General features: G+C 51.7%; 1 protein-coding gene across 12 annotated transcripts in view; it reads right to left on the bottom strand.

The window, feature by feature from the left end:
* The window catches only part of Cdin1 (CDAN1 interacting nuclease 1), a 207,743-nt gene that overhangs the window by 37,198 nt on the left and 145,093 nt on the right, over window positions 1-25,452 (bottom strand). For 2 of the 12 annotated variants that reach the window (XM_070005748.1, XM_070005745.1), the window contains one exon: window positions 18,271-19,471. The exons of 3 other annotated variants lie outside the window; for them this stretch is intronic. In XM_070005748.1, the coding sequence (XP_069861849.1) occupies window positions 19,342-19,471 (130 nt within the window). In that variant the 3' untranslated portion in view covers window positions 18,271-19,341. Of the gene's footprint in view, window positions 1-10,915; window positions 11,196-15,846; window positions 15,878-17,368; window positions 19,472-25,452 lie in introns of those variants that run through there. 7 more of the 12 variants (XM_070005743.1, XM_070005750.1, XM_070005744.1 and 4 more) reach the window with 7 other exon arrangements.

Raw genomic sequence — 25,452 nt, 5'->3', positions numbered from 1 at the left:
AATTGAAAGTCAGACTGGCTATTTTATGGCTACTTTTTCTCTGACAAAACGCAAGGAGACTCAGCCTTTGTCGCTGCAGGTAATTCATGGAATGGCCAAATGAAGCCACTTGTTAGTCCTGAGGGAGGACATCTTAGGCGGACAGGGAGACGGCCAGGCAACTGGGGGGAGGCGGGGAGACTCATGGAAAGGCCTCAACAGGGAGCAAAATGAGAACCACCGCCCGCCACGGGCCTCACGCTGGGCTTCACACTGCATGTGCAGCTACGACCGCTCGGGAAGCCAGCGCTTCAAGATGGATGGGGTCTGGCACAGCGTGCGGCCTTCAGGAGGCAGAGATGAACACTTGCTGAACAGGCTCTGAGGAGCAGACTCGCCACAGCTGAAGGAGGCAACAGTCTAAACCTCACTTCCTATTCCAATTCCTCTCTTTCTTTCTTTCCTTTTTTTTTTTTGGCGGTCATGGGTCTTGAACTCTGGGCCTGGGCGCTGTCCCTCAGCTCTTCAGCTCAAGGCGAGTGCTCTACCACTTGAGCCACAGTGCCACTTCCAGTTCTTTGGTGGTTTATTGGAGAGATAAGAGTCTCACGGTCTTTCCTGCCTGGGCTGTCTCTGAACCACGATTCTCAGATCTCAGCCTCCTGAGTAGCTACGTTTACAGGCGTGAGTCACCAGTGCCCAGCTATTCCAGTTTCTTTACTTCCACATTTTTCTTCTCCAAGTGTATGCTGGTGATATTACTAATGAGTACTAAATGAATCAGCCAGGCATCTGACATTTTAGATAAAAGGTTATCTTGAAAGAAGGCAATAACCACGTGTTCCTTTGTTGTTGGTGATACAGGGGTTTGAATTCAGGTCCACCTGCTCTCTAAGCAGGCACTCTACCACTGGAACTTCTCTGTCAGCCAGCTTTTCTGTTGGTTATTTTCAAAGTAAGATATTGCTTTATGCTCAGGCTGCCTGTCGTGCAATGCCCCTTGTGCTTTCCTCTAGCTCTGGGATGAGGTGTGAGCCACAGAGCCCAGCCCTTGGTTGGGATGGGGTCTTGTGAACTTTTTTTTTTTTTCCCTGAGCTGGCCTTGGATTAGCATCCTGACCTCCACCCCTCGGGCAGCTGGGATCCTGGGCTTCCTTGAGGCTAGTGCTCTACCACTTTGAGTCATAGCTCCACTTCCAGCTTTCTGGTGGTTAACTGGACCTGAGAGTTTCACAGACTTTGTTGCCTGGGCTGGCTCTGAACTGCAGTCCTAAAATCTCAGCCTCCTGGGTAACAGGATTATAGGCGTGAGCCACTGGCACCCAGCTAAAAAATATTTGAAAAGTTCTTTCTTTGCTTAAGATAATTCACTCTCTCAATTTCATTCAAGTTATCTACCTGTGGGTGGAAATTTTGCCCAAATACCATCTCTCCTTTTCCTTCTTAGCTAGAGATGGCCAGTGGGCAGCAAGCTCAGTCTCCAGTTGACCCAGGTTGATCTGGTCAGTACTGGCATTCACAGCCCCCAGCTGCCTTCTCGTACTGATCCACAGTTTCATTCAGCATTTTTACTTTTGCATGTGATCTGAATCTGTTCTGTCTGCTCAGCATAACCTGATCTTGGACATCAGAATCAAAATAAGAGTCAAGGGCAACCCTCTTAATAACTAGGAGCCAGCAGATGGCACCAGGGAAATCAGAGGAGACACTTTTGGACTGCAGTTGTGTCCTGCAGTGACATAGGTAATGCTACCGCCTGCTGAGGGATTAGTGAACCCCAGGTGAAAATTACTGTACACCAGGGCCCCAGCTCCTCAGACGCTCAGTCCAAGGAGGGAAGCCATGACTTCATCTCAAGGCCTCTGTCGCTGCTTTGAAACTGAGAATTCTTGGGGGCCGCGTCCGCCTGAGCTTGGAGCAGTTCTACTTTTCAGTCCATGGTTCCAACATAATGTCTAGAAATCCACTTCTTGTTGAGTCCACGGGAGAAATGAGCTGCTGGAAGGCGTGAGGCCCTGTGGGACCCCGGCTCAGGCACCGGCCCCAGTCTCGTCCCCACTGCCCTGCAGAAAGGCTCACCCTGACCCAGAAGGAATTCTGTCTCCAGAGGAGAGCAGAGATTTGCTTCCGTGTTCAGAGGGAGGACCTCTGTGTGGACGGCCACGTTCACGGTGGGGCCTGGTGGCCCAATCATGTGTGGAAACATTGGGGGAAAGGAGCTGGTGTTCTAAGGAGCACGCACGAAGCACAGACACAGATCCCGTCAACAGATAATGGAACACTCCGGCACGCCGCGCACACGTCTGCGGTTTGGAAGATTACCTTTCAACGTGGACTTACTGTGCAATCGGAAATGAGCTGAAACCCCTATTTCTACCCCTTTCCTGCTTGGGTGGACTAGATGCCGCCGGCACAGGCAGCAGAGAAAATAACAGCAGGGTTAACTGTTCGTGCAAGGTAATAATAGTCTTTAACAGAGGAAGAGTAATTACCTTTGTCTAGATTTCGTTGCTGTAAAATGTAATAAAACAGAGAGCAACGTCTCCCATAGACATGCCCTGCGCTGCCCCTCCGAAGCCCGCGCCGGAGACTCTGAAACGCCTTTGATTACAAGCTAAAGTCACGTCATGATTTGGAAGCATCCATTCCCGTTGGGCAGATCTCCGGGTGCACCTGACAGCTTTCAGGCTGGGGCCGTTAGGCGAGAAATCTCGGAGCCGTGGGAGTTTCCAGCCCAGATCACAGAGCGCTCCTGGGGCCTGGGGATGGCAGGTGGGGACCAGCCTGCCAGGGCTTCATCTGGAAATGGAGGCCCTGGAGCAGCGGCAGCCAGGGTGCTGAAAGGCAACGGCTAGTGTACTGAACCCCAAGCTAGTGGTGCAGCTGGGGGGCAGGAACAGCACTGGCGCAGGGGAGGGGCTGTCCACGGCGCTGGCTCCACTCCCAACCGTCACCCGTGAGGCTGCGCAGGCCGGAGGAGGATTTTCTCCCACATGACTATAAATAAAGAGGTGAAGGTCTCAAAAGGAAGTGACGATCTGCATTCTAAGTCAAAATAGAAGGGGGAGATAATGAGGGGCACGCTGTGCTTTCAAATCACACTGTGGCACGACACTTTAAAGATGCCTGGATGTCAACTTGTACAACGACCTCCGTTTCTAAAAGGGAAGGGTGCTGTTTTCTTGGGGACAGATGCCGTGTTTGCAATGGAGCCCTCCGAGCGCTCTCCTCTTCCCAGGAGTGGAAGACACACACATCCACTGGCTGCCTCGACCTTCCTTTCAAAGCCCTGCACGCACGCATGCACGCGCACAGAAGCCGCTGAAGAAACTAGGCACCTTCACACAATTCTTACTTGGCTTCTACAGGAACGGGTGGAAAATGATGAGCCAGGAAAGCCGAGGCTTAACCACCCGCTCATCTGACCGCTTAACTCACTGACTCTGCATGAGTAAATAAGTTATTAGTTTTGACATAACCGGTGGTTTATTTTCCCATCTACTGCTGTTCTTTGTTACATGTTCTATTCATACCACATGTTATTGCTCTTTATAATTATCGTGGAACATGGCAACTGCACACACTGCCTCCTACCCCACTGGGATAAACATTGTGGGTGAGGGACCGGAAGAACTTGCCTTTGACTCAAAGTTTACTCCTACTGCTTTCTGTACAATAAGAAAGATTTTCCGCCGATGCCATTCACAAGACTAACCGTATGTTTTAATGACTGTGGGCCACTCCGAATAGCACTTTATCCAGGAACTTCAAATGCCAATTTGTTTTCTACTGAGAGGTGTGCGTTCAAGCCTATGAGATGAACAGCTGGTTAATCTTTTAAGCTAGTACTCAAGATTTAAAAAAAAAACTGAAGCTAAAAGCAAAATACAGCATTTATTCTGCCGTTCTTTGAAATTCCTCTTCTTTAGTGTGCCTGTTCAGCTATTTACTAATGTCATGTTTCTGCTTTGGAAAATAGGGTCTGTAAGCTCCCATGTCAAGGAGCACCAGCATCTTCTCCACCATGCTGTGGACTCTGAAACCCATTACTCATGGAAAGAAAGTTGAGTTCCCAGCATCTTTATGATGGAAACATTAGAAATTAGTAAGTTCTAGCATGAAAAAGTATACCTAATAGATAGTTTTATGTGTTCTAATCATAAGGAAAACATCAGTCGAAGGATAGACATAGTTCAAAGCACTGTATCATAAAGCAAAGAAAATTGACAGAATAATGTGGAAGTTTTGACATGTTCTACTTACTGAAGAGAAAAACATCTTACATCATCAAAGGCACAGAGCTACCGGGCTGCTGCAGGACCGCTGCCCGGAAACTCCTGGGAGCCAGATGGTTTCAGAAACGTGCAGTTCATGTATACGAATATGTATGTACATACATATATGTATACATATATATCTACATGAATTGATAAGGATGTGGGTCTGGTGGAATTCTAGTGGTGGGCTTCTGGAGAGTTCTAGGTAGATGTCATTAGGGCATACTTTAAAAGCGGGACAGTAGTGACCGAGTCACCTTCAACAGCTCTCAAGGTGCATGTAGATTCCCCAAGTGCATGCTGTGATTCGATGTGAGTCAAACAGAGCTACTCTGGGTTTAAGTCATGTGCGAACACGCTCATTCTCTACAGCCATGCAGGGAAAACCTGGAAGCTTCTTTGACCTTTCAAGGAGGCCTGCGCGCACACGCACGCGTGTGGTGAACAGCAGTTACTAAGAAGAGTAAGTTGTGGTTGTGGCTGAATCTTGAACGCTCTTCCTGAAACTGCAGGGCGGGGACTGGGCTAAGGCCTCTGACCCACGCACCTGTTCACAACCAGAGGACAGACGGGGGGGGGGGGGGGGAAGGAGGGGGAGGAGGAAGGGCAGCACTCCGTCCTCCGTCCACACAACTGAGCGACGGCGCCTGGGCGCAGACGGCTCTAAGTGCAGATGCGGAGCTGGGAGTGGGGTTCCACGCGCACTTCGGTGCGTGGCCGGACCTGGGAGAGGCGCAGGTCACACCAGTGGACGGATGAGGACGGCGGAGTTTCCAGCCACAGAACGTCAAGGCAGTGCTAGGAAGCAGTGGAGGGCCCGCCATGGGCCCTGCCCAAGCCCAGGTCCAGGACTGCAGGAGAATAAACGCCTCCCCTTAAACCATGCAGTTGGTAGCACTGCTCAGGGGCCTTGCTGGCCACTCCACAAGCCCTTGCAAATGCGGGCACCACGTCCCATCTCTACACAGAATGCGTTCGTGTACACAGCCACTCCACTCCACTCACTTCCGTGACGCTTCAAACAAGTCTGTACTGTGAATACTCAGATACAAATCCCAAACTGGTCAGAGGTGTGCTCCTCTAGACACACAAGAAAAAACGCTTCTCCTGCACAGCAGCAGGAGCCCCAGGGAACAGAGTTCCTCTATCTGTCTGTCTATCTATCATCTGTCTATCTACCGAAAGAAGGCTTCATTTACAAACAATAAAAACATCCATCTTGAGAGTAAAGTTCAATGAATTCTAGCAAATGGAAATGCTCTACATAACCATGAGTAAAATCACAGTGAGGAAAACGTTTGCCAATTCCCAGTCTTGACGAGGCTCAGGTCATGTTCCATAGGGATGGAATATGGGTTTTAGTCACTAAGCACTGCATGGTGATATTTATTCATAAAGTTGACTATACCAACTGGACGGCACCCAGACCCTAAGTTCAAGCCCCAGGACACACACACACACACACACACACACACACACACACACACACACACACATTAAAAGAAAGTTAAGAGAAAAAAAAATAGGGCCAGGTGCTTATGGGTCATGCTTGTATACCTAACTATTCAAAAGGCTGAGCTCTGAGGATCATGACGTGAAGCCAGCCCAGGCAGGAACATCTTTTGAAACTCTGATCTCCAAAAAGCCGGAAGTGGACCTGAGACCACCTGAGCTAACCTTGAGTACAAAAACTCAGGAACAGTACCCACGACCCTGAGTTCAAGCCCCAGACTGGCACACCTCTACACCCACAAAAAACACTAAAGGAGAGGGATGGGGGGAAATAGAGAATGAGCATGAGCGTGAGAGAGAGAGAGAGCATGAGAGACAGAGGAAAAACAGGCATTAGCTTAGTATACATTTTAAAGGTTTCCAAAATCAAACAGTATGTTGCTCATAGCAACAAATTAGTGAATAGCCAACCAGGATTTGCCTTTAAAACATATCAAAATAAGCTGTCCTTTATATAAGGCAAAATCTTCTTTATGTTATGATTGCTTTCTATGATATGTTACATTATGATAAACGATCCTGTACATTGTTTTGACAATTGGAGAACTTATGAATGAGAAACTGATTTGCCTCAGTGATGAACTGAATTGTAAAAAAAGCATTAACAATGATGATACCATTTAAAATTTGTTTAAGGATTGTGTTACAGTTTTGCTTTTTAACCAGGAGCTAAAAACGCAGGCAAAAGGCATTTATTCTGTGGCAGCTCTGGGTGGAGGGTGCTGTCCGCAGGGCTGTTCCTGTGACCTCACAGCGGGGGGGGGGGCCTCCTACTCACGGCTGAGCTCGCGCATGGAGAATGCCAGGAGCGCTCAGCGCCATGCGTCCCCAGGTTCTTGCTTCTGGTGAGAAAGCAGTGCCGGCACCCCACCAGTTTTAGGGAGATAAGCAGCCTCCAGGAGCCTGGGCCTGAGCTTCACTGTCAGACGTTTCCTTGGCTTGCAACATATTTATAACCATACTTCTCCACCATACCCAGAATAGTTAGAAATAAAGCAAACGAAGCCCTCAGATCAGCTGCTCGGGATCAGGACGCGTGAGGAGCGGGGAAGTACCACTCACAGGCATGTGGAGACCGCCCAGACCAACATGACCAGGGGCTTCTGCTGCTGTCCACGCCTAGCGCGTCATGTGCAGAAGCTGGCCGGCTGCCGGACAGAAGCCCCACGGCTTTTCTTTCTCTTGGAGAATTTAACGGACATCCTTGAGATCTGTACATATATTTAGTACCTTTGTGGCCGGTCAGGAATGGTATTTGGATGCAAGTAGCAGAATACCTAGTGAATGATCACGGAAACAAGAGCGCTCTTTTCTTCCCATGCAGCAAGGGGCGGCAGTACTTACCCAAGCCCGACGGCTCTGGTGGCTTCTGGAGATTTCTTGGCCCTTTATGCCTGGTCACAGAGGGCTCGCACTCCACCTGCCCCATGCTAACATCAAAGGCGGGCACAGGCCTGTGCTAAGCCTCACAGTGCGCCGGCCCTCCCGCCTCGGCAGCCTCCGCCAGACCCATGCACCTGCACCGTGACCACCATCTCCTTCCAGTTCCTGATTCAGACTGCCTTCAGGTAGAAAGGATGGGTGTGTGTGTGTGTGTGTGTGTGTGTGTGTGTGTGTGTGTGTGTGTGTGTGTGTGTGTGTGTGTGTGTGTGTGTGTGTGTGTGTGTGTGTGTGTGTGTGTGACAGGGAAGGAGAAGAAGAGGGAGAGGCTCTCTTGTATTTGCCACACATCCTCTCTCTCTCTCTCTCTCTCTCTCTCTCTCTCTCTCTCTCTCTCTCTCGTAGGCTTCAGAAATAGCTAACTCCGCAGTGGAGTTTTCTTCGGGAGTCCTTATTAGCTCCTGTGGAACTGGCCAGGCCCGCTTACAGCATTAATGCTGCTCAGCTCCGTCCCCAGGAGAGGTCAGCGGACTCTCTGGGAATCTGCGGCCCAGCCCAGAAGGAGTTAGGGCTCCCACGCAGCCATGCAGCCTCTCTCTTCCTCCTGTCTCCAAGCACGTCAACGCAGGCCCAGGAGCCAGGTGCCTGAGTACGGTGGTGTCTGGTAAGGTGGTGTCTTGACTCCACTGTGTCAAACTTAAGTTTCAGCAGTCACGTCGTCAAGGGACAAGGCTTATCTGACATTGCGCAAGGCACTGAGGTTAACCGTGAGCACCACGAGAAATAAAATAAAGACATATCATCAGACCAAGTGATTTCAGGACAGTCTGTGTCAGTCTTCATTCGTGTTTCTAGTTCAGTTCCTGAAAGTGTGACGGTAACAGTAGTCACAGTGTAACAGGAAACAGCAGACCTGTTTGCTGCCAGTTATTTCTCAAGAGTAACTGCAAAGAGTTCTCAGAAGGACGTCTCCTCTGCGAAACCTGTACTCTATGCAAGAAAAAAAGTATTTTTTTTCTCTCTCCAATCCATCTATCTATCTCAAGACAAGGCCTCACTGTGTACCCAAGGCTGGTCTTGAACTTATGACCTTCCTGTCTCTGCTTCCTGAGTGCTGGGTGACTGGTGTGCACCTTTCACGTTACGTGGTGCTTCTCCAGAGCGGGGCCACCAAGGGCACGGAGACTTCAACGGTGCCCGCCACCTGCCTCCTGTGAGTGGTGTCACCTGCCCTGAGGCTGGCGGCCAGGGCCCTGCCGAGAGCCTGGCTGGATATTTGCGTCTTCTGGTGGCGCAGGAGGGACTACCACAAATACAGGCCGACTCTCTGCGCGTCCCCCGGGAGTCAGAGCGGGCAACTGAGGCTACCACCTAATAATCGCGATGCCGTGGATGCGTTTTTATTTAAAAGTATTCTTCCGTTTTCGGGTCGTGTCTGCTATGGACAGAGAGGACTCAACCTCTTGACAGTGTTCCCCCCCCCATTTCTTTTACTGTGGCAGAATAGGTGAGCGAGCCACCAGAAGCGAAGGCAGGTGGGCTTGGTCTGTGTGAGGGGCACAGGGCCTTCGGGGGCCCTTGGGGTGTTGTGCAGCTCAGTTAACTGTTTACCAAGTGCTCTGCACCGAGGACCGCCCTGCTGGGCACCCGTGAGGAGCCGCCCGGCCGGCCGCCCGCCTCCCGATGCTCATCCAGCCTGTCATCCGGCGGGAGCCCCAAACTGTGCAGACCACCCCTCAGAGACCAAGCACAACTAGCATCCATGCCTCCTTTCCGTGAGTGAGCCATGGCCGGGGAAGGTATTTCCATCTGCTTACGGAAAGCTCTGGGTGGCGACCACCTGTGTGTATTTTGGGTCCGCCTGGGGCCTGGTGCGGGGCTGTCACGGCAGTCAGGTGGCCTCTAGCTGCCGGGCGCGGAGCGCTGTGTGCGGCACAGCGGCCCGGCAGCTGGCGGAGCAGCAGTGCCACGCCGGGCAGTCGGCAAAAGCCCTGGGCTCAGCCCGCGCCTGCCCCCAGACCAGGGGCTGTGCTGCCTCTCCGCACTTTGGGAAACACGTCGTCATGTGTTTCTTTTGCTAAGTGAGTGTTGGATAAACCGCAGTAACGGGCCAAGTGATCTACGCGAGAGCGATTTCTACATGACCACAGAAAACATACTTTTTAAGTCCTTCTAGGTTAGTGACAATTCATTGATAGTTGTATAATATGTAACACAATCATACTATAGAATTCTAGTTTTATTAGAGCTATGATTTATATAAAGTGCACTAAACACTGATGTTACTGAATCCTTGCAACAGTCCCGTGTGATGGCTAGGATTTCATTTTTACAGGTGAAGACTCAGAAGCTGTGTATGAGAGTGGGGAGGAGGGGGATGGGGAGAGGAGAGGGGGAGGGAGGGGGAGGAGGTGGGGGTGGGGGGAGGGGAGGGGAGGAGGCCTGGGAGGGGAGGAGGCGGGGGGGGGGCAGGGGAGGAGAGGGGAGGAGGTGGGCGGGGGGGGGCTTCCATACTCAGGTCTTAGCCACCAGGGTCTGCTGTTAGAGCCTAGGTATTATATACTGGTCATTCTCAAGGTGACTAGTTTGAACATCCTCACAGGAAGAGAAGATGTTAAATATGATGTCTATAGAGTTTTTCACAGTGAGAGAACAATCAATTAATACGTAAATTTCCGCATATTTTTGAAACTTGTAACACAAAAGGAGCCGGAACTTCCACACTGCTCCTGGCTCCGCCACTTTCCCAGGCTGGTCTGTCGGTGACCTCCTCCAGTGCCGCAGACAGCGCCCGCGCTGACACCAGCGCTGACACTTCTTCCGTATCCAGCACTCAGGGATTTAAGACACAGATACTTACTGGATCTCTGTTGTGTCTTTGGAGGTATTATGGGCGGTGTAGGGGATTTTTCTGGCATGCAATAAAAAGTCCTTCTTGGAGAAAAATATTAGTAGCTAAAGTAAAAGCAGCATAAAAATTTGAAATTTTCAGGAAATCACCATGTGAGAGGGAAACCTGTGGCACTTTTAATTAGATATGCTTAGACAGCGGTGTGGAGATAGCGTAAGGAAAGTGACCGAAAGCTACGGGTCCCCAGGAGCGGGAGAGAGAGGAGGCAACGGAGACAGCGTGACCACACTGTAGGACATGTGCGTGTGAATGACCCTGGCGCAGCCGAAGCAGGGGTCACGGGAGCTCAGAGCCCGCAGCGGGCCGGGCAGGTGCCAGAGGGTGCCGCACGGGACCCCATCGCGAGACACAGAGGGTTGAGCCAGAGTCTCTGTCAGAAGGCTGGCCACTGTGCCAGACTCCCGTTCCACAGACCCGCAGCCTCACATGCACAGAGCAGGGTTAGGAAACTGAGCCACGAGGTGATAAGGAAAGAGCAGAGAAACCATCTCAGCAAACCAGATGGACTGTCATGGAGGGCTGAAGAGGAGAGCAGGAGACAAGAGGCAGAGGTCAGGGGTCATGGTGAGGGGCAGGTCACGGAGCTCAGGAGGTGAGTGAGTCTTTCCAGGTCCTGTTTCTAGGAATTGAGGCCTGTTGTCTGGGGAAGTGCAGGGAAGTGAATTTCACCTCTAAGAGTGTTCCAGAAGCCCCAGCATCCACCAAGATGCCAAGATGGTGCCGGTTCGACCCAGTATCCATACTTCATGGGGAGGACCAATGGGAGGAATTCGATGAAGGGCAGAAGGTTACCAAGGTCTAGGGTAGCTGAACTTCTGTCAGGCAAGAGAAGAATTCAGACAAAACTCAAACATCGTAAGGATGGTAGGAAAGTTTATTAGAACAAGAAAGAAAGGGCACGTGGCCTAGCCGCCGTCTTCACCATCTCTGATCCCTCAGGACAGCTGGGCCTTGGGGCCACTGGTGAGGATTGGTGCTTTCGGGTTGGTGTGTCCTGTGAGCATGGGGCTGGTCCTCACTTCCTCGCTCCTTTGTGGACCCCTGCCCCGTTTCCTTGGCAGGCTCTACAGGCTGCACTTCTCTGATTTGCTGCTTTTCTGCCGCTAACTTGTATCAGAAATACTTGACGTGCGTTTCTGGAAACAGTGTAAGAAGTGGAGAGGAAGGCGGTGAGGGAGAGAGTGGCAGAGGCAAGAAACAGGGCGTTGCATGTCTGTCTGGACGCAGTGAGAACGCGCCTGCATGAAAGGCTAGCTAGCAAAGACAGGACGGGCCCAAAACATAAAATCACGCGCCAAGGTATCCGCAGAAAGGTACAGAAGGACCGTGTGACTCCAGGCAAGGCAAAGGCCCCGAGGAATGAATGATGCCACTGATCTGATGAGGAACGTGGGATTCCATTCCTCTTTCTGGCGCTACTGGAGTCTGGAATTTTGAGGAGCTTCTTACGTTACGTAGACCCGTATACTATCTAGTGTGCACAGGGTGCTTTTGCCCAAACTAGGCTAGGAATTCACACTCATTTGCAGACTTTGCTCCTATCTCATGGCCTTTGTACCATCTGGTATCATCTTCTTCACTCAGTATGTTTTTGTAGGCAGTGGTTGAGAGGTGGGGGTTTGTGTATGCAGATACTGGGACTTTAGAGTCTGGGAGCTTTTTTGCTCAAGACTAGCATTCCACCACCTGACCCACAGCTCTACTTCTGGCTTCTAGTGGTTAACTGGAGATAAAGAGTCTCATTGTTTTTCCTGCCTAGGCTGGCTTTGAACTGTGGTCCTCAGATCTCAGCCTCCTGAGTAGTAAGGATTACAGGCCTGATTCACCAGCACCTGGCTCTTAAGATAGTGACTTGTATACTTGAAATAATGGTTTTTAAAATATAGCTCCCATGACATTGTCCTAAAAGGAATGTACTCATGACCTGACATGTAACTGCGGCCCATCTATACATTACCTTTATAATAACAATATAAAAATTAAATATTTAAATATATATCCCCCCATAAGGAAGTGTTAAGATATTTTCGATAGGTATGCTTTATATGGTCATGCAGTTTTGTTAATGTGCTTACTGCTAAGCCAAAAATAATTTTCCAAAAGCTTCTTAATCGTACCAATTCATTAAGTCTGGCAGCTAAAATAATGTTGAAATTTTAAATCTAAAAGTATGTTCTGGGCTGATTTGAACAAAATAATCCATCCTGGTTTTTAAGTGTTAAGACTTAAAAATAATTTTTGTAATAAATGAAAACAGTGATTTTTAAAAAGTAGCATAGAATATATAGGGTGGAGGCCTGACAGGGACCTCAGAATATTGAATATTAAAGGAAGGAGCACTCTGCAGAGTGCACGCTCCTCCTGCCGGCCTTACCACCGACGGTGCGAGCGTGGTGTCGTGTGAATGAAGAGGTGTGAGCCTGCTGAATTCAGTTTTCATTTGGTTCCTTGACAATTCCCCCACGAGATACAGGACAGGCAAGTGGAACCATTGGCAAAGATGCGTCACAGTTTGTCTCAGCAGTTCAGAATTTTAGACTGGGTGGCCCCAGACCCTGCGTTTTCCAGACAGGAAAACGGAAGTCAAGAGTTCCGGTGGCCTGTCCAGTCACATGGCCCGCTACTGAGGGTCCCATCTTCTCCGGGGTGAATGCCTCGCTCCAGGGGGACCTCGTAATTCCTTATACTTACACCTTACCAGGAGAGGCATATGTTTTAGGAACATATTGGAACCATACTGAACGGTACTGTTTTGGCCTTGCCCCTAATACTCTAATCTCTATGGTGGCTGTCAGCTGGTGGTTTGGCTTTGTTTGGTTTGTTTTGTTGATGGTAGTGTAAAACCCATAGCATTTAGTGACAGTTTCTTTACATTACCATCAAACCTAAAAATGTGCCACTAGGAACGATTTTGGAAATATTGAAGACTTTGTTTTTCTGACTTTTTTGGCTTTCAAGTGATAATGTGATCTGAATTAATGACTAACAAGGAAACGCCCCCGAGGGGTCTCGGACAGCGTCTCTCCGAAGGTCAGATGCTGTTGGCAAAGGACCAGAGAGGCAGCGTGCTCGGCCATCCACGTCCACGCCAGGAAGCCGGTGCCTCCTGCCACGCTGGCCAGCGCAGCCCTCACGAGTCCCAGCAACTGCTGGGAAGAACTAGGAACGTGTGTGTGTGTGTGTGTGTGTGTGTGTGTGTGTGTGTGTGTGTGTGTGTGTGTGTGTGTGTGTGTGTGTGTGTAACCTGTGTGTGTGTGTGTGTGAGAGAGAGAGACACACACAGAAGAATTGGGACCCTGACGTGACTTTAAAAGGAACTTTTAAAAGCAGAACTGCAAAGATAAAGCGTTTTGCCTTTTTTAAGAAAGAATGAGATGTTTAATATTCTCCTCTAGCAACTCCGTGTAAATGGCAAAGCTCTAAGGCTAACTGTAAGGAAAATGGAGTAGAGTGACAGTCAAGTTTAAACCTAAAACACTTCACCTTTTAAGGATTAAAAAAAATAAGTTGTTTAATTTTACAGCAATGGGGTGTGAACTCAGGGTCTGGGGCTTTCTACACAGGTACTCTACCACTTAGGCCACACATAAGCTATAATTAATTCTTTTTGTCAGTCGTGGGGCTTGAACTCTGGGCCTGGGCGCTGTCCCTGTGCTCTTCAGCTTAAGGTGAGTGCTCTACTGCTAGAGCCACAGTACCACTTCTGGTTTTCTGGTGGTTTATTAGAGATAAGAGTCTCAGGGACTTTCCTGCCTGGGCTGGCTTCGAACCATGGTCCTCAGATCTCAGCCTCCTAAGTAGCTAGGATGACAGGCATGAGCCACCGGCGCCCGGCCCGTAATTAATTCTTTAACATTAACACATATGTTTTTCCTTGATTCCGGTGAATATACCCATTTTTAGCTGAGGAAAATGAGGAACAGTTATTTCCTTCATGCAAGTAAGAACAGGCTCCTCGTACACTGCACTGATTGCACACAGCGTGCCGGTTCTAAGCCGGGCTGGTTCTAAGCCGGGGTCTCAGCCAGGCGCTGGTGGAACTGGAACGGGAGACGCTCCTGCACTCACAGCACTACGGATTAAGCTGGAACTCTTGCATTAGGCGAACAGAGACAAGTCAGTCAGCAGTTAACACTAGGCTACCAAATACAGAGTACTCCCTGCCTTTAAGAAGATTGGGTTTCCAGAACAAGTTCTTTAGGTTTTGATGTTTCACAAATGAATTGCAATTTAAAATTTTAAAAATTCAAGAAGTCTACGTAGATACACCAAGTTACTCCTGGATGTCTTTGTGTTGAATGTCACGGCGGCACAGGAGAGATTTTTCAAAGGGAAGAAATGCTTGCTATTCGCAACACACTTTGACCAAGGCAGTTTCCGGAAGAATCAATGCCTGCGTTAGGTTAATGGCCACTGGCTTCATGTCTGGCCCTCAATTAAACTCTGAACTTCAATTGTTATTACTTAATTGACTGAGCTATATTTCACATCAACATTTCAGAATGACCTACCTTTTAAAAAATGAAAAATTACCCTGACCCAGGGCGTGGGTCTTCAGCCGAGCCTGCCACAGCCGCACAGCGCACGCTACCTTCCTCGGGGCTGAGCCAGGCGCTTCCCCAGCTTTGCTGTTACTACGGGGCTTCCTGCCGCATCCTGCCCACCACGTGAGACAGAACAGGGCAAATCCAAGCGAGGGACAGGGACAAAAAGTAAATATGATCTCTGAAATGCCAAACAAATCCACAGAGACTGGCTTTATCTTAAGTGCAAGGGTTACAGTCTTATCAAACCCTAAGTAACCAAATTTAAGTGCTGTTGTGTTATAGTCGCTAACAGCGTTGTCTCTAGACGTTCTAGGTCACTATGTGAAAACTTAATTCTTGTTTATTCACACACAACGCAACATGAACCAGTTGACTTCATCAATACCTTGGGTTTTTATATAAGACAGGTATAGAAACCAGGATCCAACTGTGAGATTGGACGGACGAAATTGAAGACATCAAATGAGCACTTCCCTCCCCGTGCACTGTGGAAAAGTTTTCAGGTCTTTTTGATGTTCTTTGATCAGGCTTTGAAATCGTGCGAGTGGATTACTATTGTCTGAAAACTGCAATTTATAGTGCATGACCCGACCGAGCTTTGTCTCACAGCCATACTTGAAACAATAGCAGGAAAGCAAAAAACACAGCAGGAGCCAAGCTGTTCTGGCTGTTATTTAATTAATAACTCCATCTTCCTCATCTAATCTGTGGACCTCCTGAGAAGTGGGTGACTCACACTCGGTCCCACGCACCTTCCTCACCGCCGCGGCCTGGCTCTGTAGATGAGCCCTGCCTTCTCCTCTCCTCTCCAGTTATGCTTGCAGAATGCGGGTGCCCCGGGAGACCCAGGCTTCTGGTCATAAAGCAGGGACTCCACTGGCAGGGCCCCGGGCCAGGGGCCATGGGCATGCACCCTGCTGATGAACAAACAGTCTTCAAGTCAGACTGACGTTTAGCTATTCTGACTCATCTCTGGGTCAGTTGAACATCACCCCGCTCTGGCCCAAGGAATCTCTAAAAATGTTCTGTTGGCTTCTTTGGCAAAACAATGCATTGAAGGCCTGGTCTAATCACATGACCTCAGTGAAAAGGGTTGTGGCACACAGGGGCCAGCTGTGTCCCCCGCTTTGGCACTCGGAGGCGGCCTGGGTGCTGTCCTACCTCAGGAGAAGAGGTTGGGCACCGTCAGCGTACATGCCAGGACTCACAACCACCGAGATTATCATCCAGGAAGAAGAAGCAGATTACAAACCGGTCAAGACTCTCGGCCTCTGCAGAGAGAGAAAGGATCACGGGTTCAGAGGGGATTATTTCAGCTGGAACAGGTCTGTGCACAGGGTTCACACGAGCAGACGTGCAAGGTGCTGCGGTTCTGAAGAGGACAGGGAGCGGGGTGGCTCTCCCAGCCGGCGGCGAGGGAAGGGGCCGCTCACGTGGCACCAGGCATTAATTAGTGCGGCTGGCACAGGGCGCTTATAGATGACCTCATCACGCGAGCCCCAGGTGGCTCGCATGAGTCAACATACCCCAAAGACCAACAAATTATCAAGCGGCTTGGAAAGTGAGACACACACACACACACACACACACACACACACACACACACACACACACACACACACACACACACACACACACACACGGTTGAAGTGCTTTCTTCCAAAGGTCTAGCCTTCTCCGTGATCGCAGGAGTGTTCTGAAGAGCTGACATCCGCCTCACTGGAAGGCAAAGAAGAAACACCACGCAGGAAGACTCACTGGTTTGCGCGTGGCTTCGGGGGGAGACGAGGGCAGGCGTGGGGTCGCCCTGAGCCGACCTCCGAGCCGATCCGTGCGTTGGAGCAGGTGCGCTGAGCTGGACAGCACCTGGCGTGAGGTTTTATGCGCGGTCCCGCGTCCTGACGTGGCATAATCTGTCAGCACAGCATGCAAAGGCCCATAAACATAACTTGCTTTAACATTAATGTTCTAACAATGGCAGCAATAAGGAAAAATACGTCTCCATTCCGTGTCTGCGTTCCAGGAGTGATGCTTAAGATTCTGGGAACCAGAAAAGCAAGCCAACCAACAACATGCAGAGGCCGGACACAGGCCGTGCAGAGGCCGGACACAGAATAAAGGAAAAGCCATGGAGGCTCTGTGCTTCTCACTGCCCCCTTCTGTGGCACGCCCCAGTTCTGCAGCAGGGGAGCGGTGGTCACGGTATGTGTGGGCGGGGGGGGAGCATGGGGGCCCCCTGTCCACCCACAGGCAGCGTCCTGCTGGGCACATGCTCCCCCACGGGTGGCGTCCTGCTGGGCACGTGCCCCCCGCCCACCCACGGGCAGCGTCCTCCTGGGCACACCCCCCTGCCCACCCACAGGTGGCGTCCTGCTGGGCACACGCCCCCCACCCCCGCCCACCCATGGGTGGCGTCCTGCTGGGCACGTGCCCCCCGCCGCCCACCCAAGGGCAGCGTCCTCCTGGGCACACACCCCCCGCCCACCCACAGGTGGCGTCCTGCTGGGCACGTGCCCCCCGCCGCCCACCCACGGGTGGCGTCCTCCTGGGCAGTGTCCTGCTGGGCACACGCCCCCCCGCCCACCCATGGGCGGCGTCCTGCTGGGCAGCGTCCTGCTGGGCACGCTGACCTGCTCGCCCGCACAGCAGCAGCGGGGCTCTGGGAAAACAGACAAATTGTAAGCCCCTTTTTAATCTTTTATTTGTGCACACACATCATAAATTTGTTCAATGTGAAAGTCCTCGACAAGGGTTTAACAAGAGTTCTGACGTCTGCGCAGGTAGAGGAAACTTATTCCCCAGGACAAACAGCAGCGTGGCTTGGGCCTGGCCCAGCTTCTCGAGCGCGTGTGGAGGCCGCGGCACGGGAGGGGTTCATCCTCTGTTCACACGCAATACCCCATGTGAGGCATCTCGCAGAAGCACAAGTCTGCCTGACACCGCTCTCGGGACCTCAGGCCGGCTCGGGCGGGACACACGCTGGTTTTGAACATGACACAAGTCCGAAGGAAAAGAAGTAGAGTTCTGCAAACCTTTTAGGTGCCCAATGACAAATTTGGCCTTTAGAAAGAACCAATGTGTACAACTTAAAAGTGTTTACAAAACTTATTAATATTAGTTCTAAAGTTATGTACTTAATACTATAAAAGGCATGTTTTATAAGTATCAGCGACTATGCTACTAAATTCATGTTCTTATTTTGGTGCTGATACTGGGACTTGAACACAGGGCCCTGAGCTCTGTCTTTCGATCAAGGCTGATGCTCAACCATGGGCCAGAGGTAAACTTTGGGGTTCTTACTGGCTAAATAAAGATAAGAGTCTTGTGGACTTTTCTGCCCAGGCTGGGAGTGAATAGTGATCCTCAGATCTCAGCCTCCTGAGCATCCAGGATTACAGGCGTGAGCCACTGGCGCCAGGTGCCAAGTACATTTTCTTATGTAGCTTAACTTTTAATTTTCCTTCTTTTTTTCTTTCTTTCTTTTTTTTGGGGGGGGGTATCTGGTCATGGGCTGAACTCTGGGCCTGGGTGCTGTCCCTCAGCTCTTCAGCTCAAGGCTAGCACTCTACCACTTGAGCCACAGCGCCACTTCCAGCTTTTTTCTTTTTGCTTATGTGGTGCTGAGGAATTGAACTCAGGGCCTCAGGCATGCAAGGCAAGCGCTCTACCACTGAGCTATCTTCCCATCCCCTAACTTTTAATTTTCTAAAGATAGGTTTATAGTTGTTTTATTGATGTTTTTGCTGTTGACTGGTGATAGGTCAGCAGTAACATTAAAGCAAATAAACGGAGGTGAACAATCACAAAAATCTCTTTTATTGTGGTTATTTAAAAATTGCTGTTTATTTTTGGCACACAATTCATTCAAAGCAGAATATTTCTAATGTCTAAATGATCTGAGTGTTACATAATTAAATGATATAAAATGCAGATACAAAAGCAGTGTGTACAGAGCACACTTCTAAAAAAAATTACTCATAAAAATGATGGCTAAAAGGCGTGGACACACAGCCCTCGGAAGCTAAACCAGCCATCGGGAGCAGAGGAGCCCGGGTTCCAGACACAGTGACGTCAGTGGCGTTGGAACAGGAAGTATGAAAAGACAGATTCTCAGCCAGCGCGTTTCTGCAGCGGCGCTTAGCACCCAGAGTCGGAGTCCTCCAGCCCCACACGGGCACCAGCGAGGCCCGCAGGTGGGAGCGGAACTCAGCCGGCCTCCACGCTCCCGCTCTCCTCCGCTTGTGCGGGGTAATTGCATGAGGCTGTGGAACGTGATTCCATGCTTATGGTACCCGTGAATGCAGGTGAAGAGAAAGGGGGAGGGAGAGAGAATGAATGGGCACTTAGAGGGGAAAAAAATAAGGGGGTGATTTGATAACTAGGGGGGGAATTGAAAAATCACACCTTTCAGCCTCCACATTCTTGCTTTTGTTGGGTACACAGGAGAAGCCATGCGGAAGGAAGGAAGATTATGAGTATCTATAAACTAACTGTCTGACAGAGACAGAAATGCTGATAATGAGTGGGCTGTGTCTGCAGTTCTCGGCGGCTCACACGGGCGAGGGGAGAAGGAAAACAGAAACTCGCGATACGTTTGTCTGGAGGGGCGGCCCTGCGACCGCGGAGGCCAGAGTTCAGCCGAAGTTCAGGGCAGATGCTGCCAGGAGTTTACGGAGCAGGAATGCCAGATTGCTTCCGGCCCCAGCTGCCCCCGGCTCTCTCCGGGCTCTGCGGGTCAGGTGGTGCCGTGGCACAAGGTGACAATGTCCGTGGGGAAACAGGCTTTGAGCAGGATGCCCCTCTCCCGGTTGCAGTCCAGCTCCTGGATAAATCCGTACCAATAGATGACCAGGCCCGGCCCAAACCTGCAGAGACACCAGAAAGTCACATGCACACAGGTGTCAAAGGAGCTCCACCGCGGCATCCGGGGCCCGGGGAAGACCCGCATGGCTGGGCTGTGCCAGGGTGCCCACCCAGAGCCGGGCGTACAGCACGGGGCACTCGGGGCAGAATGGCAGCCACGGACGTTTCCATTTCCTTTCCTTCCAGAACCTGAAGCGTTTCGGATACAGAATTACCCACCACACCTTTCAGCGAGGACAGACGCAGGGGCGAGCTGGGGAGCTCAGTCCACTAACACTCGCTGGCATTATGCCTTTTTGAAAATGAAACGTGCCAACTTCCAACTAAGACGCAAAAGCACGTTTGGACAGCCAGGAGGCCCAGTGCATGCGTGCAGCCCTGGTATTGGGGAGGCTGAGGCGGGAGGACCTGGGGTTTGTGGCTAGTTAGGGCTGCATGACAAGACCCGGCTTGCAAAGGGGCTGCGGGGCCCTCTCTGGCTCCAAGGCTCTCTTCGTGCACGTCCCTTCCAGCCTTAACAAGCAGCCCGCCGGCGCGCTGGGACCCCACCGCGCGGCCCCAGGCTCCACAGCACAACCTCACTGCAGAGACAGCGGGAAGGCCGGGCTCAGGCTCTCACAGACACGAAGATTAAAGTCTTGTCCATTTGTGGCAAAGCACAGATGAAGGCCAGCCCCCCCCCCCCCCGCCCCAGTGTTTCCACGCTGCGCCTCCGGACGATGTCGATTTTGTCAGCAGTGACTGATCCCGCTGGGCGCACGCCGGCTGCAGCCCCCAGACCACTTCACCCGGCAGGAAGTTGAGACCTCTCGGCTGGGTTCATAGAGACGCAGTCACTATCAATCACGGCGCACAGAGATGTTTTGCACATCAGTTTCACATTTTTCCTACCCGGAGTACTTAATTAAAGGGCAGCTCTACTTTTGGTGTAGTGTTGCAGGAATTTTACAGTGAAATCATAAATTATGAATGTTGGGTTAGTAAAGGGGTGTCTAAAAACAGAACTGCTCTCTGCATTCTAACCCTGCAGCAGGCTGAACTGGGCTAGGCCAAAAGCTCTTTCCGTCTATGATTTATTATACGCTCTGCTCTCCTTGCCAAAACTAACAGCACAGGACGGGCGGGGAGAAGCAGCGTGCACAGGAACAAGTTCAGCTGAATGTCACGGGCTGGTTTACTTGGGGACTCACACGAGATCAGCCCGACTGTCCGGTCCCCTCTGTGGGTACGGAATTGTGAGACTGGCTCCTCATGGGCTCACGCTGTGGGGACGCAGGAGCTGGTCCGGGGAGGCCTAGAAGCTCTGGGCCCGTGGGCCACGCCCTCGCTTCCAGGGCCTCCCGGAGGGGAGCTTCTTGGAGTCACGGGAGCTGGGTCGCCAGCACGCAGGCTGCGACCCCGGTTCTTGGATGTGCATAAGCTCGCGGCTAGGTAAGAACTTGAACTTGCTTCCACTCAGCAACGGGTTTCCTATGAACTTGTTCTTGTTCAGGACGGGAGCTGAGCCCAGGGCCTCCAGCAGCCTCCACTTGGCAACTTTAGAAACAATGGCCCAGAAATCTGGTATCTTTTTCTTATAAAGAGCTCTATGATTTGTCCCAAATGATCTCAGTTATCAAGACAAGACTGCCGAGAGCCAGAGGATGTGGTATTTCTGTGGACCGTGCCGGAGAGGCCTCACAGGGCCACAGCGTCCATGGATCCCACAGGAAGCGCAACTCGGAATTACTTCCACTGGAAACCACGGGGACACCGTGTCCTTGAGAAAGGCCCTGACATTCCCACAAAGGCGACAAAAAAACAAATCACGAAGAACAGAAGAATCTACGGAAATCATCAGAAACAAGCCAAGTATTTTTAAAGATTTAATACCAGGAAAACCCAAAGGAGCTAATCACAGACACGGGACCCTCCCCCCGCCGCTCTCGGTGGAAACGTCCGTCTGGGGACAGGTGACACGCAAGGACACAGACTTGTCTCAGCTGAGAGACAACAGACGAACTCTGGCAACCCCAAAGCTCCTGGCCGGCCGTGCACCGAGCATTCCGTGCGACGCAAAGCCACGACACAGACCTAGGAACGTGCCAGTCACCTTTCTCCTGTGTCTCACGAAACTCAAAATCTCTCACTGAGGGAGTGTCTAACTGAAGCGAACACAACTCCCCCCAGTGAGCAGAGGCTGACAGAGATGCTTTCAGAGTCTGTGGGCTTTGGGGGACGAATAATCAGGCGTTTTCAGGGTGACAAGTCTGGAGACTTAGCAGCGGAAGAGGAGCTGGCCCGGTTTCGGCGGCCCGGCTCTCCTGCACTGCCGGGCTCTCTCCCGCGGCCCGGGGCAGAGGTCGACTGAACCTCCCAGCAGCTCACCTCTCACATTACACTCAACCCCTCCCGCGTCTGAACGCACAGAGGGAAAGTTCTGGTTGGTAGCTGAGCTGACCGAGCGATGCAGAGCGGCGGCATCGCCTCGTGCGTGGCGTGGGCCACGGCGGGCCGCTCACCGCTCCGACGCCCTTGGGTGGCTGTGGTGCCAGGGGCAGGAGCGAGGGCGCAGGGGAGCAAACACTGTCCCGGGGACGGTCGGAGGGAGGGCGCCCTAGCGGCGCTGACAGGATCCAAGGACTGCTATTTTGAGTCCTTCCTTTTCAGCCCACCGTGGCACAGCAGTAGCTGACTAGCACAAAGACCACGCTCCGGCTCAAGCCTAAAACGAATCCTGTCCTTCATGCATGCAGACCCCTGGTTTTTCTCAGCCACAGACAATCCCAGGATTTGTGGGAGAAGCGGCTCCTGAACAAGATGAACAAGTTAGGCAAATCCTGCTTGCCGAGTCTCTGTGTTTTCACCTTAAGAGAGCTGCCTGGCTCCCAGACATCGCACCGACGCCCGGCCTAGCTGCCGAGTAAGATGAAGAATCCTCCATGCTCTCGAGTTCTGGAATGTAAGATGGTGATGGGGTTGGAAGGGGTGGGCATGGGGCGGGGGGGGGCAGGTTACGGGTACAGCACTGGGCCGGCCGGCCGGCGTGGAGGACCGAGCACTGGCTCGGGAGGCGGCAGCTTTCAGGCGGGGAGGGGAACAGACCGCCACCCTGAGCAGGCGCTGGGCAGTCCGAGAACAGATGCTGTGGCGTTTTGTTTGGTTTAAAAAGGCAGTGGAAGCTGTAATGCCTTTTAAACGACTGTCACCAAGAGCATTTGTAAATGGGATTTCAGTGAGTAAACCTTAGTTTGCCAGAAAAACTAGCTACCCTGACTTACTCCTCGAGGATTCCAGATTGTGGACAGTTCAACAGAGTCACAACCTCCCTCACCCTTGACTGCTTGTTCTTCTTGCGTTCTTTTTTTGAGCTGCACGGGTGTCCCTTCCCTTGGGGTGAGGCTCGGCTGTCCCTGCGCTGCAGGCATCTGCGGCGCGGTCACTGGGGAGCGGAGGGGCTGTGGCCTGCTGCACTCTCTCTGGAGATCTTTCCTTTAGTGTGGAAACGGCAGACCCAGGACCTTCGGGATCTCTGCTCATACCATTCAGTATCGCCGGTGAGACATCCCCGGTAACTGATTTAACTGATTCTCCAGCTGGTTTGCTGAAGCCATTTCGCTTGTTAAGTCTCCACAAACTGCAAAGCCCATGACCATGGCGGTCTATAGACACCATCCCTCTATAAGATAAACGCCGCCAATGAGCAGTCACAGAGAGGTAATGAACACATGAACGCGCACGGTGTGTCAGGCAGGGCACTGGAGGCGTGCGCCAGCCGGCCGGATCTGAGCCCCGACTGCATCCCGGCCTGCACCGGCCGCTCGCATGGTGCCGTCTCCTCTTACATCTTGTCCTTACACACCAGCTCGTAACAGCCTTTCAACCCTGACAAATACAGCACTCAGAATTCTAAGACAGAAAGCCAAAAATCTAGGTGCAGGAGTCCAGTATGGGAGCTGGAACCTGCTTGTCTCCAGGGGAAAGTGAACAGTCTCACGCCGAAACGCAGACCTCGCTGCGCGCTTCCATTGTCACCACGCTGAGGAACGCGGGGAAGAGCAGGCCACAAGCAAGTGCGGGAGAGAGAACCACAGCTCACCACCCGCGGCGCAGAGGTGAGAAGTGTCTCACACTGAAAAGGGCGCAGCATCCCAACACCAGGAGGGCATCCAGAGCACTGCGCTGAAAAGGGCGCAGCATCCAAACACCAGGAGGGCATCCAGAGCACTGCGCTGAAAAGGGCGCAGCATCCAAACACCAGGAGGGCATCCAGAGCACCACGCTGAAAAGGGCACAGCATCCAAACACCAGGAGGGCATCCAAAGCACCGCGCGGCCGCTCACACTCGGCCGCAGCCGCGGGAGGCCGCGGCGGGAGGCCGGGCCGCGGAGGGAGGCCGGGCCGCGGAGGGAGGCCGGGCCGCGGAGGGAGGCTGGGCCGCGGAGGGAGGCCGCAGAGGGAGGCAGGGCCGTGGAGGGAAGCAGGGCCGCAGAGGGAGGCAGGGCCGCGGAGGGAGGCCGCGGAGGGAGGCAGGGCCGCGGAGGGAGGCTGCGGAGGGAGGCAGGGCTGCGGAGGGAGGCAGGGAGTGTGTGCGGAGGAGATGATTTCCCCCAGAGGAGGAGGTTCACACCCGCTGGCAAAGGGGGTACCGTGGACCCCGGGGCTCCATTGTCGCTCCTGAAATAGCGCTAGTACAGAGATGCATCTTGTGTGTGTCATGACCTTGGTCCATCTGTGTTTTACATCTCACAGTCCATACACGACTCCACAATGCGCCTTTCCACACGAGTAAGGAAAGGCCCTGGAGGCAATGTGACGCCTCTCCTCCAATGGCTACATAAGAAGGACTCCGGGGTGGTCCTGGACCATGCATCTGGAGACGTCCGTGAAGCACATCTCCACTGAAGGAGGCTAAGTGGGCTGTGAGCTGACTGGGCGGCTTGAGTCAAACTCATGATGAACGCTCATCCAATAAGAACAACCACATGCCCGGCGCCCGTGGTTCAAGCCTGCAATCCCAGCTTCTCAGGAGGCTGAGATCTGAGGATCTCAGTTCAAAGCCAGCCCGGACAGGAAGGTTTGTGAGACTCTTATCTCCAATAAACCACCGAAAACCAGAAGTGGCGCTATGGCTCAAGTGGTAGAGCGCTCGCCTTGAACTGAAGAGCTGAGGGACAGCGCCCAGGCCCAGAGTTCAAGCCCCATGATTGACAAAAAACAAACAAAAAACAAACCAAACCAACCAAACAAAAAAAACCCCAAAAACCCAAACCAACAACCATATAACTGTACTGATTAAAGATTTAAATCCATATGTGAATAGAGAATTCTTTCTCTAAAAGAACAGAAATAAAAAATAAAAAAAGAAGTAGTGGAGAATCTCACCTTCCTTCCCCTTCCTCCCTCTCCCCCACCTTCCTTCCTCCCTCTCTTCCTTTTTCCTCTCTCCTTCCCTCCCTCCTTCCTTCCTCTCTTTCCTTCCGTCTGCGGCGGTGTGGGGTCTGTGCTATCTTCTGACAATGTGTGCAGACATGTGCCAGCTGCTTAAGCATCAGAAAGACTTGCATGTGGTTTTTATGAAGAGTGCGTTTTCAAACACATAGTTCAGGATGAGGGAGAAATAGAAAACATCTTGTAATTGTTTTAAAATAAACTATTGCACTGTTTATTTAGTTTTGATCTGTACATTGTAGATTGCCTGTGCACTGGCTAATCACTGCTGTATGTATCTCCAGACAGAGCTGTAAATAACTTTTTAGTCCACGTGAAACACACTCGCACATGCTTACAGGCAAAAAGTGTGTGTGAATGTGCATGCAGTAACAATGAGTGACCACGTAATATAATATCATGAAGTTCTAGCACAATGGTATTTAATACACAAGGCAAATACTCTTTTGTATCTAGAAACAAAAATCTGGCCGGGAGCCAGTGGCTCACACTTGTTACCCTAGCTACTCAGGAGGCTGAGATCTGAGGATCGCAGTTTGAAGCCAGCCTGGGC

The sequence above is a fragment of the Dipodomys merriami genome, unplaced genomic scaffold, assembly GCF_024711535.1.
Source record: "Dipodomys merriami isolate MVZ:Mamm:240054 unplaced genomic scaffold, mDipMer1.0.p SCAF_69, whole genome shotgun sequence".
Classification (NCBI taxonomy): domain Eukaryota; kingdom Metazoa; phylum Chordata; class Mammalia; order Rodentia; family Heteromyidae; genus Dipodomys; species Dipodomys merriami.
This window is presented reverse-complemented; position numbering and strand designations above follow the sequence as displayed.